Below are 17,947 nucleotides of genomic sequence, written 5' to 3'. Positions count from 1 at the left end.
CCTAAGTTCCAGTTTGAGTTACTTAACCTAATGTTAAGGAGTCTGAAACCTCGTTCCCTCCCTCCTAACCCTGGGCCTATGGTATAGAAATGTCTTGGATTTTGGTTCCAGGAATCCAACCTAGTACAACAGCTAGCTCATCCAAATGGCTTCTCTCAGCCTGAGTCCAAGACTCTAGCAAGTTCTCGTGAAGAATGAGTAAGATCCTAAAAAGTGTCCTTTTGAGCAACAGGATGCAATGGGGCACCCCTCTGTAATACCAGCACTCCAGAAATTGAGGCAAGATTTTTATAAATGTGGGGTTCAGCCTGGGCCAAGGCCATCTCAAAACAAAGGCTTTTTTTGGTTCAACCTTGAACACAATTAGTGTGCAAGAAATAGTACAAGAGATGTGTCTCCTATTTTTTCAAGAATTAGGATTGCTTTTTATTTAATACTTTGTACTTTTACTCATTAATTTTGATCCTATCCATCTATCATTACCTGTTGGAGACAGCTCTGACATAGCTCAAGCTGTTCTCAACTCCCCCTGTAGCCAAGGATGACCTTCACCTTCTGATCCTCCTCCCTCGGCTCCCACAGGGCAGGGACTGCACTTCCCTTTCAGTCTATTTTACCATTTCATGATTAGTTGAGAAGTGGGGGGCTGGAGAGATGGCTCAGCCGTTAAAGGCTAGGCTCACAACCAAAAATATGAGAAGTGGGCCCTTGGCATCTGAATTTACCAAAACTTATTTTCAGCAAAGTCATCATATACTCATGTAGTTTACACACCTTCAACTACATGTACTGCAGGGAGAGAAAGTAATTACTTAAGGGCCAACGCCTAAGCTGGGATGAACATTCTCAGTCCCTTATCCCTGTGACACTGGACTGCTGAATGACCCAAGGGTTTTGTTTGAAATCTTTAAAACTTTGAGGAACTGGGAATGGAGATGAATGATTGGCTGTGTAAGCCTGAGACCTGAATTTGATCCTTAGAAAACACATGAAGATGGAAGGAGAGAACCAACCCCTAAAAGTTGTCATCTGACATACTGTATTCACATTACACTGGCAGGAAGATCAGAAACTGAGTCACCTTTAGCTATATAGTTTGCCAGCCTGGGCAACTTGAGACCATGTCTCAAAAACAAACAAACAAAAAACCCTACTTTTCTCCAAAGTCTTTTCAAGCACTACCTCTTCTCCAATGCCTTTCTCCTGCTGCCAGACATGGAATCCAAAAGCTGGGAAGAAAAGGGGAAGGGGCAGGGGATGGCAGAGCTGTTCCTGAGAGAACCTATCTTTACCTAGACATCCCAGCCATCTGTGTTCAGCGCTCACACTTACACCGGGCTCTCCATTCTGGGGAGGGCACTCAGAATGTCATTCTGTACATTTGGGTTGCCTTTAGTTGACTTCAGGGTTAAACGGGTTCACTAAATGACCACTTGGACAAATAACAGGGAGCTCAATTTCTCATACGTTTTTGTATGACTCAAGTTATGAGATCTCTGACTTTACATTTCTGAGGGACTCCCTGAAGAGATGGCTGAGTGGGTAAGACTACTTTACACTTGTAAAAAAGCTAAGCAAAGCCATGTCCTACTGTATCCCCAGTACTGGTGGACGGGGGGTGGGGAGAGCAGAAACAGAACAGCCTGGCTCCAGGTTCAGTCAGAGACCCTATCTCAGGAATACAGAAGAGAGTGATCACACACCCAATGTCCTCCTCCGGGCTCCATGACCACAGAACACATACCTGCACACAAATGCACACATACCACACACACTTAAAAACTGGCATACATGGTGATCGACATGGTAGTCAATATCTTATATAATAAAAGGTCAAAATTTCTTTAGGCACCAGAAATTTTATTTAATCCACCTTCCTTTGTTAACATTCTAGACACTATAAATCAAATTAGTCTTTTTGTGACCCAGGCTTGTCACAAAACCATCAATTACAAGACAGTGACAGACCTTAGCCTATTTGTTTTTTCTGGTCCCTTTCAATCTCTAGCTGTCACTTTTCCTTTCTTGGTTATCTCTTAATCTATTCTAACCCCGTGAAACAGGGACCAAAAGTGCCAACCTCAGTATTCTGAGGTTTAAGAGACGGCCCAATGGTAAATAAGCTCTGAGGAAGCCCCTCCAAACTCCAGTGGCTCCTGCCCTGTCCCGGGCTGAGAAACTAAGCACATGGATCTAATAAAGCCCAAGTGAGGGTCTGGATGGTAAGATGCATGGGCTTGTGACCACCACTAGCCACATCCAGCCTCAGGACTTCCAAGACTCCGAAGCTCGTGTCCCCTGTGGATCGCTCCCAGGTACCTCTTATCTTGACTGGAGACTCTCAGTTCCCCTCACCACACCTAGAACAGTATGAAGGACACAACAGAGACCAGCCAGAGTAACCAGCCTCAGCGGGACGAACACTGGCGAAGCAACTGCAAAGTTGGTGACATGTGCTCTTGGGAAAGAGAGGTAGGGCCTGGAGTAAGGATGGCAGCTGGAAGGTGAAGGACAGTCCTGTCTCTCAGTAGCGGTAGTGATCAGGCTTGAAGGGGCCATCAATGGGCATGCCCAGATACTGGGCCTGCTTCTCAGTCAGCTTGGTCAGCTTCACATTCAGCTTGCCCAGGTGGGCTTCAGCCACTGCCTCATCCAGCTGGAGAGAAACAGAAACCTGGAGTTAGTGTCATACTCTAGTACCCTTAGCCTCATCTACCCAACAGAACTGCTCTGGGGAGGAGGGGGGTTACTGGCAAGTGGTACTACCCTCAGCACAGAGTGCTTTTACATTCCTAAGCAGTTTTATGTTCACTGTCCTTAGAACTTCACAAACATTCCTAAGAAGTAGGAAGGGGAGGACAATGCCTACACTAAAGAAATGATTATCAGGTTCATAGATGCAAGTAAAGGCAAGAAGGGCCTAACCTGGAATCTGTATCAGAAGCAGAATGAAGGTCTCCTATGCCTGGCCAATCTAGCTCAGGACGCCTGCCTTCTCACGGCTCTCTGTACCAGTGTGCCACATAATGGGTGACCATCTGGGCAGTACGAGCTGGATTCCCAGTGACTCCCAAGAGTACACCAGCCTCTAAACCGTGGTTTCCTCACTTGTAGGACACACATAATAAATATATCCTATGTGGCCATCACAAAGATCAATGACATTCAGATTTTTAGTTCAAGGGGGTGATTTATTTAGTCAATAGTAGCTACTATCATCATTAATTAAGGTACCTAATAGTGCTTAGACAGTATGCATCTTACAGACATGCCTAGTTGACCCACCCAAGTACCAGGGATGCAGCTAAGGGATATTTTGTGTAGCATGTATGAAGACCTGGGCTCCATGTCCACAAAATGAACAAACAAAAATTTCAAGATAAGCATGGAGACTCTTGCCTTTAATCCCAGTTCTCGGGAGGCAGGAACAGGCAGACCTAGGAGTCAAGGCCAGCCTGGTCTACATACTGAGATCCAGGCCAATCCGGGCTATAATGAGACCCTGTCTCAAAACCAAACAGATGAACAAACAAAGTAAATGGGCCCATCCATTTTTTAAACTACAATATGTTGCTTATATTTTAAAATTATTTCATACCAAGACCTTAGCATATGGCTTCTCTTCAGAGCTCAGAAGCTTTGTCCACTGGAGCTGTGTCCTGGGCTGGTGACAGCTGAGTGGCAGCCACCCCTTTATCTGGAGCATGTATTCTTCAACTTTTCACTTCCCAACCAGCCTACTTTACCAACTACCTCGCCATTATTATTCAGAAACATATTCTTGCCTTCACCTGACAACTGAGGAATGGAGACAAAGCTCCAAACCTGGTGAGCCACACTTCAAAGCCCATGCCACTATGGGTGTGCTCTGGAGGATTCTGGAGGACAACTAAGACAGTAGGCAAACAACATACCCTGCCAAGCCCACACAGGGAGCCCAGGAATAGCACAGGAGCCTTGGCTTGTGGGAAAGTCAAGAGCTTACCTTCTTAGGCAAGAAGTGAACCCCAACGGGGTATTTATCTGGGTGGGTCCACAGCTCAATCTGGGCCATGACCTGGTTTGTGAAGGAGTTGCTCATCACGAAGCTGGGATGGCCCATGGCACAACCCAGGTTGACCAGCCGGCCTTCAGCCAGCAGGATGATGCGGCGCCCATTCTTCAGCCTGTAGCGGTCCACCTGCAAGTCCCCGTGGCAACAGTAAGGGCTGGTAGGCACCACCTGTCTCTGCCCACCTCCTACCCTGCACAAGATAGCCTGAAATGCCCCCAACCCTACAGAGCTAGCACACACAATTAAGAGTAGCAAATTACCTCACCAGCCTGTTGTGAGAACTTAATGAATTCAGATCTATAAAGCACTTGGAATACGGTAGTAGGTCCTCAGAAGGTAGCAGCTAGTACTGTCATTACTGCCACATAGTGTGTACATAATCCTTTACCCACATAAGTATCATTTTTTAAAATTTATTTTGTGTGCATTGGTGTTTTGTCATGGGTGTTGCATCCCCTGGAACTGGAATTACAGACAGTTGTGAGTTGCCATGTGGGTGCTAGGAATTGAACCCAGATCCTCTGGAAGAACAGTCAATGCTCTTAACCACTGAGCCATCTCTCTAGCCCCTCATGACTATCATTTAAGTGCTTCAGCATCACCTTTTCACAAATAAACTGAAGTCTACAAAGCTGAGTCATTTGTTCAGAGCTACATCTAAGAAGTGGCTGCAATTTGAGCCTTGACAATTTGAGGCCAGGTCTCATGCTCTCAATTGCCATTAAAAAGTTGAATGCAGGATGGTGAGATGGCTCAGTGGGTGAAGTTGTTGCTGCCAAACCTAAATTTAATCCCCGGGAACCATTTGGTGGAAGGAGAGAATCCTCTGTGACAGGCTGTCCTCTTACCTCCACATGCAAGTATGTATGTACTTAGACATACGAGCATGCAAAATGATTAAGTAAAATGTAATTGTATGTGTGTGTGTGTGAGTGAGAAACAGAAAGAGAGAGAGAGAGAGAGAGAGAGAGAGAGAGAGAGAGAGAGAGAGAGAGAGAGAGAGAGAGAGAGAGAGAGGATACTTATATATAAGGTTGGATGCAGGACTGAGGACCTGACTAGCTTGGTAACAGTGCTTGCCTAGCTTACATGAAGCACTGGATTTAATCTCCAGCTGTACAAGGCAAAAAAGAGCTCTTAATGTACAAAGCCAAAACCTTTTCCAGGAACATTGCTTTTATAACCAGGTAAGAAATAAAAAGCCAGCGCCTTTAATCCCAACACTCAGGAGGCAGAGACAGGTGGATCTCTGTGAGTTCGAGGCCAGCCTGGTCTACAGAGCAAGTTCCAGGACAGGCTCCAAAGCAATACAGAGAAACCCTGTCATGAAAAGCCAGATAAAAGTTGCATGTACTCCAAAGGAACTATCTCTCAATGCCCTGCAGCAAAGCCACCCTTTCTCTAACTCAATAATGATGGCCTACTTTGCCCAGAGCAAAGACAGAAATGCAGTGTCCCTTTCCAGTCCTCCCCCATCCTGACCCTGCTGCCAGTTCAGCCCACACACCTCAGCTGCCAGCATGCCTGCCTGGCTATGAGCACCCTCAGAGCCTTGTCTCTTTGGCCACCACTGTATACAAAGCAATCTTCACTCCCAAGTACATAGTGACCTGAAGCAGCCAGGTCACCACGCTCCACACACCTGCTGACCAACTCTGATACCTCAAACCTAACTCTGAAATGAGGCTTATCCAACACACACAGCACTCTCCAGGTTACAAAAGTTTCCATGAGAGGCATCCTCCCCGCCCTTCACCACCATCCCTGCGGGAAAGGCTGGGGCTTCTCACCTGGGGCTTGATGTTCACCTTCTCCACAGCGTTCTCATTGAGCCACTTCACATCAATCTCCACGTCAAAGTGTCCAATGTTACACACAATGGCATCGTCCTTCATCTGTTCAAAGTGCCTATGAGGGAGCCCAACCCCGTGAGAGACCAGAGACCAAGAACAGCCCCAAGCCTGTGCACCTTTGCACCTTTGCTCCCTAGGATTCCCACGTGGTACCTACCGGCCAAGAATGATATCAACACAGCCTGTGGTGGTGACAAAGATATTGCCCTCCTTACAGGCCTCGTCCATGGTGGTCACCTCATAGCCTGCGCAGACACCGAGCATGAGTTATCAAAGGTGGCCTCAGTCCTCCTCTAGCCCCAACAGCCAGACCTTGAGCTATCATACCCTCCATGGCAGCTTGTAGTGCATTGATGGGGTCAATCTCGGTGATGATGACTCGGGCCCCAAAACCCCTCAGGGCCTGGGCACAGCCCTTGCCCACATCGCCATAGCCTGCCACCACCGCCACCTTGCCCGCAATCATCACATCTGTGGCTCGTTTGATGCCATCTATGAGGGACTCCCGGCAGCCATAGAGGTTGTCAAACTTGCTCTGAAAGGAGAGGGGGTAAGGGGATGAGGGGCAGGCAAAGCCTTGGCCTCAAAGCATCCCACAGGCCTGAGACTTGAGCCCTGTCAGCCTGGCTGACCCCCTAAGAATCTTCTCCACTAGACAATGCCAACATGACCCCCTCCCCATCAGCCTCAAGACTGTCTCTCTAGCAGGTCTCTGCTGCTCTAGAAGCAGCCCAGGGAAGCAATGCCCAGGACAGGTTACTGGGTCAAAGAATGTGCTTAACTTTAAAGCTCTTGATAATCAAAGCCACAATGTTCCCGAAGCAGCCATGACCCACTGTGCAGGTCTCCCTTCAATGCACTCTCCACCCTCAGCCCCTCAGGTAAGGGCTTCATGTCCCAGGCCATACCCTTCCTGGACACTCTTCAGAGATCCACTCCTCGGCTCACTGGGCAGCAACAACTGGAGCTGACACTACCCCAGGGCTCACCTTGGTGACAGAGTCGTTGACATTGATGGCAGGCACCTTCAGTATCCCATTGGCCATCATCTTGTAGAGGTTGTGGACCCCAGTCGTGGTCTCCTCAGAGATGCCTCGGATGCCTGAACAAGAGAGGGAGAGCATCAGAGAACACATCTCTACCCAAAGCCCTTCTCACTCCCAAGTGTCCCCCTCTCCTTTATTCCCATCTCTGTACCTGACCGTAAAGTCTACCAAGTCACCAAGGCCAGTATCATCTGATGCCTCCCATATAAAGTCCTACCAGGCCTAATGACTCAACTTCCCAACACCTTCCTCCCACCACTGTGCTAGTTAGTGCCTGACACTATTCTTCATCCAGTTGTCCTATAATACTTTCAAGAGATGGCTTCTTCATTTACTAGTCATGCTAGTTTTTGTATAGTCAATCTTTTTCTACCTCAGGGCCTTTTGTATTCTCCACCCTCCATCCTCCTCCTCCCTGTCACACAGTCAACAAGGCTGCTTCTCTGCAACCATTCCTAGCACTGCCCTACATTAGCCTTGGCTAATGAGCTCAGCAAGCTCTGGCTCTACCCCGTTACCCTGGCTTCACAGCACAAGTCAGAAGGCAGACTCCATGCCTGCAGGAACCTCCTGTCCTCCAGGCCTATGGAGAATCTGGGCGTTCTGCCAGGCCCATTGCCTCAGGTCTATGAAGGGGCAGGCTCCCTTCAGGCCACTAGTGCCCAGCCCAGCTGCTTACCTGACAGAAGCTGTGGGTACTTGGTATGGATGAGGTTAGTTAAGTCACCACCATCATCCAGAATCATGTTGAGAGGTCCATCTTTGAAGTGCAGCGTCTGCTCAATGCACCACAGGTACTCTTCGTCTGTCTCGCCCTTCCAGGCATACACTGGAGGGTGAGTGGCACATGAGAAGCTGGCAGGGAGGTTCCAGAAACAGAGCCAATTCTGTCCCCTTCCTAATTCCCATCCCTATGTATGTCCAGTCTATAGAAAGCAATGGGAAGTATACAGCTTGAAGCTAGACAGATCTAAGCTCAAACCCTGGCTCTGAACTTTCCAGCCAAGTGACTTTGAGAAATTCACTTTACCAGTTTCCTCTTCTATAAATGAGGCTTGCAGTAATATAAATCACTGACACAGAAGCCACACACAGCCCTAGACCTATGTGTCTAGAAATAATTATTCCCTTTTGTATTTCCTTCTTCCAGGGAGTAGGGTACTGGACTACAAAAAATAGGACTCTAACCCAGAAGGGCATCCTTCTCACTGGGCACTGTCAGGTAGGACCCTGGATTTGTTCACTGAAAGGTCTTGAAGGCCTGGCAGTCTCGGTGGTGGGTAATTTCAGGTGATGCCTGGTCAAAGTTCCCCCAGAGAAGCTACTAAAGACGGAGCATTCTGTGTCAGGTACTGTAACTGCTCTGTGCCCATTTGAGTGCCCTCACAAAAACCCCATAAGGAGGCACTGCCATCACCACTCACAAAAACCTCAAGAGAGTCTAGGAAGTGCAGCACTCAGCACAGCACTGGAGAGCAGCACCTGAAACAGGGGTGCTGGCTGCTGGCCTTGGTCCTCCCACCGTGTGGAACGCCACAGGTGTGGGCTTCAAGACTCTCCTGTTTGCACAGGACACCAGCCAAGCAGTCGGCTGCCTCCCTCCCCACAACTGTAGAAGATAATGCTGTCAAAAGCAAAGCCTCTTTTGAAGGAGGGCTGCCGAGCCTCACTAAGGTGGGAGCTGCTGACAGGCACTCAGCCCTGTGAGGCTCGACAGGAGCCCCTCCCAATGCCCCCGCTACCTATGGCTGATTAAGATCTCCCCCCACCAGTCGGGCGTTGGTGGTGCACGCCTTTAATCTCAGCACTCAGAAGGCAGAGGCAGGCAGATCTCTGTGAGTTTGAGGTCAGCCTGGTCTCCAGAGCGAGGGCCAGGATAGGCTCCAAAGCTACACAGAGAAACCCTGTCTCGAAAAACAAACAAACAAACAAACAAACAAAAAGATCTCTCCCACCACATGTTGAGTGTTTTGCCTATGAATATGTCTATGTATGATGTGCTTGCCTGGTGTCTGAGGAGGCCAGAAATGGATATTGGATTTCCTGGGTCTGGAGTTACAAATGGTTGTGAGCTGTCATGTGGGTACTAGGAATCAAACCTGGGTCCTCTGAAGAGCAACCAGTGTTCTTAACCACTGAGTTATCTCTCTAGCCCCCTGGTAAAAATTCTTGTATATTCTATTTAATCACCATTGAACCTAACACCCCCCAACCCCACCACTGAGTCCAGACAGACATGTACCACTCTGCAGCAGCTGAGACAAAGTCTTTGCTCTTTAACTCTGGTCCTTTCACATACTCCTAAACTACCACAACACCTCAGCCAGTGCATCCCTGAGATTCCAGCTCTGCCTTACACTGCACCAGTTTGTTCTTTAGTAAATGATCAAGAGTCCCTCTAAGGAGCTTCCCTATCCTCTGCACCATGGAGCTCCCAATCTTAAGATTCTTCCACTAGAGACCACATAACTCAGTGGGTAGATAGGTATCTTCCATGGGATCTGAGATGAGGTAGGAGGGCAAAAAAGCTCTTTATTGTAAGTCAATGGGATAAGGGGCTCTGTCTGCTTATGGAAACCTATACTACAAGAGTCAGTAAGAGAAACACGAAAAAGCAAAGTGCTTTATCCACTCCCACATAGTCCACAGTGAGCCCACTCACCTGGAATGCCCGCCTTGGCAATGGCAGCTGCTGCGTGGTCCTGAGTAGAGAAGATGTTGCAGCTGGACCACCGCACCTAGAAGGACCAGGAAAACAAGGCTGTTGGTCACGGGTGGCTATGAAGAAACAGGGAAAAGAAAGCCCTGAGGCCAAGAGTAAAAGGCTGGTACTCTGGGCAAGTGAATAGCTAGAAGCCAAAGCAGTAAAAAGATACCACTAGAACTTTAAAAAAAAAAAAAAAAAGGCAATAAATCACTGAGCCAGGCATGGTGGCATACCTATAATCCAAAAACTCAAGATATAAGGCAGGAAGATCAGAGTTCAAGGCCAGCTTGGGCTATAGGAGAATTCCCGGCCAGCCCGAGTTATGCAGTGAGATTCTGACTCAAAACACATACAAATAAATAAACAACTAGAGAGATGGCTCAGCAGTTAAGAGCACTTGCTGCTCTTGTAGAGGACCCTGGTTTTGGTTCCCAGTATCCACAGTGTAGCTTACAACCAGTACCTTCTCCTGGGCTCTGTGGGCACCAGGCATGTATGTGGTACACATACAAACATGAAGGCGCAGACGAAACCCTCACACACACAAAATTAAATAAATAAAACGTTACTCTAGTGCTATGTGAACAAGGAGACAGGGAAGGATCTGCTAAAGCAGGCTGCAGAGAAGAAATACAGCAGCAACGGTGGAAGTGATGTGTGGCTGTCAAATACTCCAGGGTCCTCATGCAGGGAGAATCTCCAGGCTAGACTTGCCATTTAGTGATGGATGTAGCGGACTTCAGGATGCAGAGGGTAGAAAGTTTGTTTGGACTTGTTCGACATGGGATGTGTACTTGATGGCCAAGAGGCTTACATCAATACTTAGATGTGAGAGGCTTGTACATGAGTCATCACCACACAGGCAGTATTTAAAGCCATGAAATCAGATCACCAACAAACTGAATGTTGAAAATAAAAAGAATGGGAGCTAGAGATACAGTGGTTGAGAGCACTGGCTACTCTTCCAGGACCTGAGTTCAATTCCCAGTCCCACATGGTGGCTCATGACCAACTGTAACTCCAGTTGTAGGGAAAAATGACAACCTCTTCTAGCCTGCTTGGGCACTGCATACAAGTGGTGCACAGATGTACATTCAGGCAAACATCCATACACACAAAATAAAAACAAATCTAAAAGAAAGGTCAATGGAAGTAAAATCCCAGTACTTGGAAGGCTGAGGTAGAAAGATAGCTTGAGCCTTGCCTGAACAATACAGTAAATTCCAGGACAGCCTAGGCTACAGAGTGGGATGCTAGCTCAAAAGCCAAAGAGGCCCTCAAGTTTCTCTGCCACAGGTGTTAGCAGTGGGAAATGGAGAGAAAACCAGCTAGGTCTCCCAACCAGTCCTCTTCCATGGCTGAACCCAGAGAGGGCAAGGGACTCAAAGGAGTCACACGGCTGTGGACCTCACCTCCGCACCCAGGGCCACGAGAGTCTCAATGAGGACAGCCGTCTCCACAGTCATGTGCAGGCAGCCAGCAATGCGAGCACCCTTCAGCGGCTTGGATGCCGAGTACATCTCCCGCATCCGCATCAAACCTGGCATCTCATTTTCAGCTATGTCCAAGGCCTTTCGTCCCCACGCAGCCAGTCCAATGTCCGCTGCAGGAACAAGATGGAGAGAGAGTTACACAAGCCACCTCCTCCCATCAACCATGAAGCACCATCCCGGTGTAAAGAGTGATCCAAGTGTGGCCCTATAGCCCTTAGGCTGAGCAATCTGCCACAGCATTCTGTGACTCACAACAAAGAGAAGCACAAATGCCTCTTGGAAAAACAGCTGAGACTGAATCCCACTGTCAATCGTTTTCACTGGTGTACCAACCTCAAACATCGATCCCCTGGGAAAACTCAAATCCAGCAAGTGTAGTAGGATGGGCCTGGGGTTCATGGTGAGATTTGTTTTAACTATTATTTTTTAAATGAAAGGACAGTGGTCTTTCTTTTTATGTATGTGCATGTATATAGAGGTCAGAGGCCAATGTCAGTGTCTTTCTCAATTTCTGTCTTATTTTTTGAGACAGGATCTCACTGCACCTGAAGCTCACTGATCTGGCTAGGTAGACTCCCCTCCTGCCTTTGCCTCATCAGTACTGAGATTATAGGTCCTTGCAGCTTTACATGAACTCAGGTTCTCATGTTTATAAAGACAGGCAAACTTGCCAATTGAACCATCTCCCCAGTGTGTTTACCTTTGGGGAGCTTAGGTCTCACTCACCCTAGGAAATGAAGGGTGAAGGAGAAAGAAGGCTGTTACAGAAATCTTAATAATTTAACAAATAGTTAAACATGCCAGGAGTGGTGTACCATACCTGTAATTCTGGTACTTGGGAGATAGAGGCAGGAAAGTCATCCTTGACTACATAGCAAGTTCAAGGCCAACCTGGGCTACATGAAGCCCTGTCTCAGACACTACTGCTGCTGCTACTACTATGAAGACTTTATTATTATTCTGCTTCCTACACTGCATTAAATAATTTCAAAGGAGCAGTGACAGGGTGTGTCCAAGACCCTGATCTACCCTACCAGGGGTTCAATCAGCAATATACACAGCTCCTCATCTCTCTCTCTCTCTCTCTCTCTCTCTCTCTCTCTCTCTCTCTCTCTCTCCTCTCTCCTCTCTCCAGGTTATCATCTGGCATGTCTTCCCCCTGTACATTCCCAGCTCCAAGAGGGAACAGCTCAGACTCTACACCACTGATTTTTATCAATTTCTAGTGTCTTTTACCATGCCCCCTTCAGCATCTCCAATTCTTTCGTCCAGTTTAGGATACCTCTGTCCATCCCCTGCTCTCTTAGCCTCTGAGACCTCACTTAGCAAAGCTCATACCCAAAGCTTGGGTGGGTGGCTTCATGCCTGTAATCCCAGCACTAGGGAAGCTGAGGTAAGAAGAATTGAGTTCATCCTGAGCTTCACAGAGACCTAGTCTCAAAAACAAAACAACAGCAAAAGCCAAAGTTTCCTCCTAGTTAGAGCCAGCTCTTCAATGTAGCTAAGGCCTGAACTGGCAGGAGAATCAACAGGCATGGGACAACAGTCTTGCCTACTATCAACATAAAACTCAAGGGACACCTGGCACATCCCAGCAACCCTACTACATTTTCCTAATAAGTTTATCCCCTTCTCTTCTCCCCAGTCATCTTTCCTCATCGACTGATAACATTACTTGACAATTTACTTTCTGTCCACGGACTCCATCCTCATCTGTAGTTAGACTAGGCATTCTTGTCTGTCGAAAAGGATAAGCTGTCCCTGGTCCCTGATTTTCTCATCCCTTACCGTTCTATTCTGGGTACCCCTGGGGTAATTATGCTCAGGTTTCTCACAGGAGCAGAGACCTCGCTAACGACTCCATCATTTCTGAAATGTTTGCTTTTCCTTGGCATCTGATTCTCTCTTCTCCCTCCTTCCTTCCTAGCTGCTCTTCATCTGACACATTCTAAGAGCCCTTGGGGACCCATCATCGCTCCTCTCCAAACTCCTGCCAAATAAGTTCTATTCAGATGACTGTGAACACCTTCCCCATGGTGATAACTCCCAGGTATTGACCTCCAGTACAAACTTCTCCCAGGAATTTGAGAGTCACATAATCTAACTGCTGACTCAGCAACTCTAGACTGGTGTCCAACTGTTTACCCATCAAGTATGAGCCCTCAAGACTCCTTAGCCACACACACCCAGTCTTCCCATTTTAGGAAATGAAACCACCATTCAATCAACTTGCTGGCCAAAAGCCTCTAAGATTTTATTTCCATTTTTGCTTGCCATCATGTTTTTTTTGTTTGTTTAGTTGGTTTTGGTTTCTTTGCTGCTGTTGTGTTACTGTTTAGGGGTTTTTTTGTTTTGTTTTGTTTTGTTTTGTTTTTGAGACAGGGTTCATTATGTAGCTCTGGCTGTCCTGAAACTTGATATGCCTCCTGGGTGCTGGGGTGAAGGTATGGGCCACTCAACATGTTTTGACTGAGTATCTCACCCTTGTCTAAAGCACTTCTCAGGTGGGCCGACAAAGCAACTCCATGGTCCCCTCTGTTCCCACATTTCATTACAGACCAGTGGGAAACCTAAAAATTTTAAAACCTAATCCTGACCTGGGCTTCAGGCCCCACCGGCTCCTATCTCCACCTTGTTCCCCTTACCAGCTGCTCAGCCACACAGGGCTTTAACACAAGTCAACTCATCAGATGCAGTACCTGGCTCAGTCTACGCTCAAAACACCTGGAAATGGAGGGGCTGGAGAGATGGCTTAACGGTTCTTCCCAGAGTAACGGGATTCAATTCCTAACAGCTCATGGACACTGGCAGAGACGCTATAACTCCAGTCCCAGGGGATCCAGCACTCGCTTCTGGCCTGTGTGGGCAGCACATACACCTGGTGTATAGACATGCAGGCAGGCAAAACACCCACACACACATCAGGGACATTAAGATGAATCGGGACTTCACTTGTAGCGGGGTCGGTCATCTAGCTTCAAAAGAGGTATTTATTATCCCGTGACCAGATTTGTCTTTTCAAAGATCCCACTGGCCAACCATAATGACATGTACCTATAAAAACAGTGCTGTGGAGGATAAAGGAAGATCTTGAGGCCCAAAAAACAAGCAAACAAAATGGTAGCATGAGGACCAGAGACCTGTGAGGAGAGATGAGAATGGGGGCTGGTAGCATGAAGAGTGAAAAGTGACAGATCTCCTCACACAAATAGACTATGCTACACTACATAGGCCTATCTGTCCCAACCTTGTACCTGGGTCACTTTTATATCTCCAGTAACCAGCAGGGCCTGGCATAGAGAAGGAAATCAGAAAATGTTAACTGACCATATCATCTGCTAAAACTGATTGAGCAAAGATTCACAAAGGGTTGAAACAGGGCAAGGATGGTGAAAGAAAGAAAGAAAGAGAACCCCAGCATTTATGGTTTCCAGTCAGAGGCAGGGCAGATGGTGGTCGAGGCTGCTCTCAAGGCCTTCCTGAAAAAGACCCTGGGTTTTGTGCCTTCCTGCTTAAACTCCACCCCATCTACTATCGCTTGTCCCTCTAGCTAGAAATGACTCTTTCAATGGCATTGTGGCAGCTGTGCCAGTTCCAGAGCTCTCAGTGGGACTTTCACTCCAGAGGGACAGGAGGAGCTAGTGTACCAAACTCTGGAGCTTTTGGTGCCAAGAGAACCAGAGGGCTACCGACACCTGTCAAAAGAGCAAGCCAAAAGGCCTGTGTGACCCTTCCTGAACCTGCTTCATTAGACTAAGAATAATCAGCCTGAACCTTACTGTACACCCAAGGATTATAGAAAACACCAAGTGGACAAGGTCTGGCATACAGCATGTCCTTCTTAATGGATCTCCACCCCCACACAGCCAAGAACCCAGGTTCCAAATCCAGCCTTATCTCTAGCCACTCAACATATGGTCCTCCCCAACCCCTCCACAGTATGACAAGCCTACATTCTAGCTGTTCCACCAAGACAACACTAACTTAAACCTTTCTGGGCCTCAGTTTCAGTATCTCCCCAATAGAGACAACAATCTACTCTGATAGCTGATGAACTCCCTTAAGTTCCTCCTCCCTATAATGGGATAGCATCCATATCATGCTGGTGACTCTCTCCAACCTAATGGGGTCTTGAAATGATTTTAAAAGCTAGCCAGACTGAATTGCTTTTTTTTGGGGGGAGGGGGAGTGATTGGTTTGTGATTTTGTTTTGATAGTGTCTCCTTATTTTGTCCAAGTTGGCCTGAAATTCACTGTATGCCCAGGCTGACCTCTGATGGATCCCTCAGCCTCAGAAGTGAGTGCTGGATTACAAACTTGTGTCACTAATCCCAGCCTGAACTGAATTTCATTAGTGTGTTCCCTTGCATACAGACAGCAGTGAAAGGGATGACGTATTGGGTCCAAATTCTAGGTAAGCACTTCCCAGTTGCAAGATTCTGGAAAAAATAACTCCCATACCTCTGAATTTTTATCGTAAAAGGAGAATCGTTCTTTCCCCAGGGAGCTACAGTAATAAAACGGATTAGTCTAGAATAATGGCAGTGCCTATCCCATTGTAAACGCTCAACTGAACGTTGTTTACTCAGTCAGCCTTCTATCACTGGAACAAAACGAAGGGTAATTTCTAACCACTCCAAATTTTCTTCTGGCCTTCCACCAGACAACCCCACAGACTGAGCTGGCCCCAAGTCCCCAGTGCACCAGGGCTTGTCTTCCAGGCCTCTCCTCACTAGCACCTGGAGCACAGTGCGCTCTCCGGCCACCCTCAAGGCCCAGAAGGCGGTGGACCCTTGTTGGGAGCCACACAGACCACCAGACGCCAGCGCAAGAGCCGCGAGGGCAGCTTCCCAAGGGCCAGTCTCTCAACGAGAAGCACGCTGCCGAAGCAAGGATCATAGCCCGCGCCGCCGCTCGGGGCGCCTGCTGCGGGGCACGGTGGGACTTGTAGTCCGTGGCTGCTTCCCACAGCTAGCTCTCTGCGGCGCGTGGACTCCAACCCCCAGGCACCTGCACCGCCAGGCCAGCGATTCTAGGGGGTCCCGGGCGCCCCGAGGCCGCTTCCTCGACCAGACGCCGATTGGTACGGCCAACAAACCCAGGGCAGGGAGTCGAGTCGCCGCGGAGGCCAGCACCCTGGGACTCACCGACTTTGTAGGGCAGTTTATCAGACATGTTGGCGGCGCTTCCGCTAGGAATGACGAACTCAGCGAATGGGGCCGGACGGCGCGAGGCAGGGATCTACGCCTGGCGCCCGCGTCTTTAAATATCTTCTTATTTGAATATTCATGAGTCCCGCTAGGGCTGAGACTTGGGGGCGGAGCCTAGCTCGAGGTGAAGCGCTGAGCCGCCGCAGGGCTGGACTTCGATCCCTACCACAGAAATTATACGTTTTATGCTCTGTAGCCTTTGGACCTCTGGCACCCGGCTGGAAGGGAGCATGGAGAGAGGCAGTTCTTCTCCCAGCAAGTGAACCAGAGGTCAAAATAATGCAGAACTTTCAGGCTCTAGGCAATTTACTTCCTGAGCCTTATTTCTTAAGGTATCAATGGGCTGAAGACTGACTACCGCACTGGATACAAGTAAAGAGCTGTGATACATGCCTGTAATCCCAACACTAGGGAGACAGAGCCGGGAGGATTGCCACAAGTTCGAGGTCAGTCTGGTCGACAGCTAGTTGGTTCCAGGCCAGTCTCTCCCCTCTTCTTTCTTTCTTTTCTCTCTTCTGTCATCCCCCCTCTGCCCAAGCCATTATGTTGTCCAGACTAGCCCTGTCCCACTTCAAACTTGAGATCCTCCTGCCTCAGCTTCTCAAGTGCTGAGATTACAGGCTTGGGCCACCATACTGGGCTAACCTTTTCTCCTAGTAAATTGATTGTCTGGAGTATTTTGTTATAGCTATGGAAAGCTGACTAACACAGAAGTATTCCTTCTTCTGTTTTCTAGATGAGACTATACAGAACACCTATTAACTCTTTTAAAAACTTTTATTTGTGATTATAGGGTGCGTGTGTGTGCGTGCGTGCGTGCGTGCGTGCGTGCGTGCGTGCGTGTGTGTGTGTGTGTGTGTGTGTGTGTGTGTGTTTTATGTGCACCACCTGTGTGCAGCTGCCCTTGGAGTCCAAAAGGGATCATATTCCCTGGAATTGGAAGTACAGGGAGTTGTGAGCCACCTTAATCTCAAATGGAAGTGGACCAACCTAGAACTCCAACCCACGTCCTCTGCAAAAGCAATAACCACTCATAACAACTGAGCCTTCTCTCCAGTCTCTACTAACTCTCTAATCTTTTTGTTTTGGTTTGGTTTTTGTTTTTTCCCAGACAGGGTTTCTCTGTGTAACAGCCCTAGCTGTCCTGGCACTCCCTCTGTAGACCAGGCTGGCCTGGAACTCACAGAGATCAGTCTGCCTCTGCCTCCCGAGTGCTGGGATTAAAGACCTGTGCCACCACTGCTTGGAAACTCTCTAATCTTTTGAAGTATTCCCCAGTAAAACTATTTAGGCTTGGGCATTTCTTTATCGAGAGTGTTGAATATACAATCAGTTTTATTTTTTACAATTTATTTATTTATGTATTTCTGTGTGTGCAGGTCATCACAGCTTGCATGTAGGGGTCAGAGGACAACTGAGGGACTTGGTTCTCTCCATTTACTTCTGCGGGTCCCAGGGATCAAACTCAAAGCATCAGGCTTGGTGGCGATTACCTTTGCCCACTAAGCAGCCATCTTGCTAGCCTATGATTCGAGTCTTTTTTTTCTTTAGAGAGACAGGGTTTCTTTGGCTGTCCTGGAACTC

The 17,947-nt window shown here is 48.0% G+C and overlaps 1 protein-coding gene across 1 annotated transcript; it reads right to left on the bottom strand.

The window, feature by feature from the left end:
* Positions 1-1,839: 1,839 nt before the first annotated feature.
* On the bottom strand, positions 1,840-16,426 carry Ahcy (adenosylhomocysteinase). Its single transcript, XM_027421407.2, has 10 exons — positions 16,301-16,426; positions 11,073-11,263; positions 9,616-9,691; positions 7,633-7,782; positions 6,897-7,009; positions 6,235-6,442; positions 6,065-6,152; positions 5,845-5,962; positions 3,986-4,180; positions 1,840-2,656 (listed from the first exon to the last, which is right to left on the bottom strand). The coding sequence occupies exons 1-10, from the start codon at positions 16,326-16,328 to the stop codon at positions 2,525-2,527; spliced, it is 1,299 nt and encodes a 432-aa protein (XP_027277208.1). The 5' UTR covers positions 16,329-16,426; the 3' UTR covers positions 1,840-2,524.
* Between the last annotated feature and the right edge of the window lie 1,521 nt (positions 16,427-17,947).

The sequence above is a fragment of the Cricetulus griseus genome, chromosome 6 (assembly GCF_003668045.3).
Source record: "Cricetulus griseus strain 17A/GY chromosome 6, alternate assembly CriGri-PICRH-1.0, whole genome shotgun sequence".
Classification (NCBI taxonomy): Eukaryota; Metazoa; Chordata; class Mammalia; order Rodentia; family Cricetidae; genus Cricetulus; species Cricetulus griseus.
The sequence above is the reverse complement of the archived record's forward strand: the minus strand, read 5'-3'. Positions and strand labels throughout refer to the sequence as shown.

Coding starts and splice junctions, on each gene's coding strand:
- Ahcy (XM_027421407.2), bottom strand. CDS start 16,328: ATGTCTGATAAACTGCCCTACAAAGTCG. Junction 11,264..16,300: donor TAAACTGCCCTACAAAGTCG/GTGAGTCCCAGG, acceptor TTGTTCCTGCAG/CGGACATTGGACTGGCTGCG. Junction 5,963..6,064: donor GTTGATATCATTCTTGGCCG/GTAGGTACCACG, acceptor GCTCCCTCATAG/GCACTTTGAACAGATGAAGG.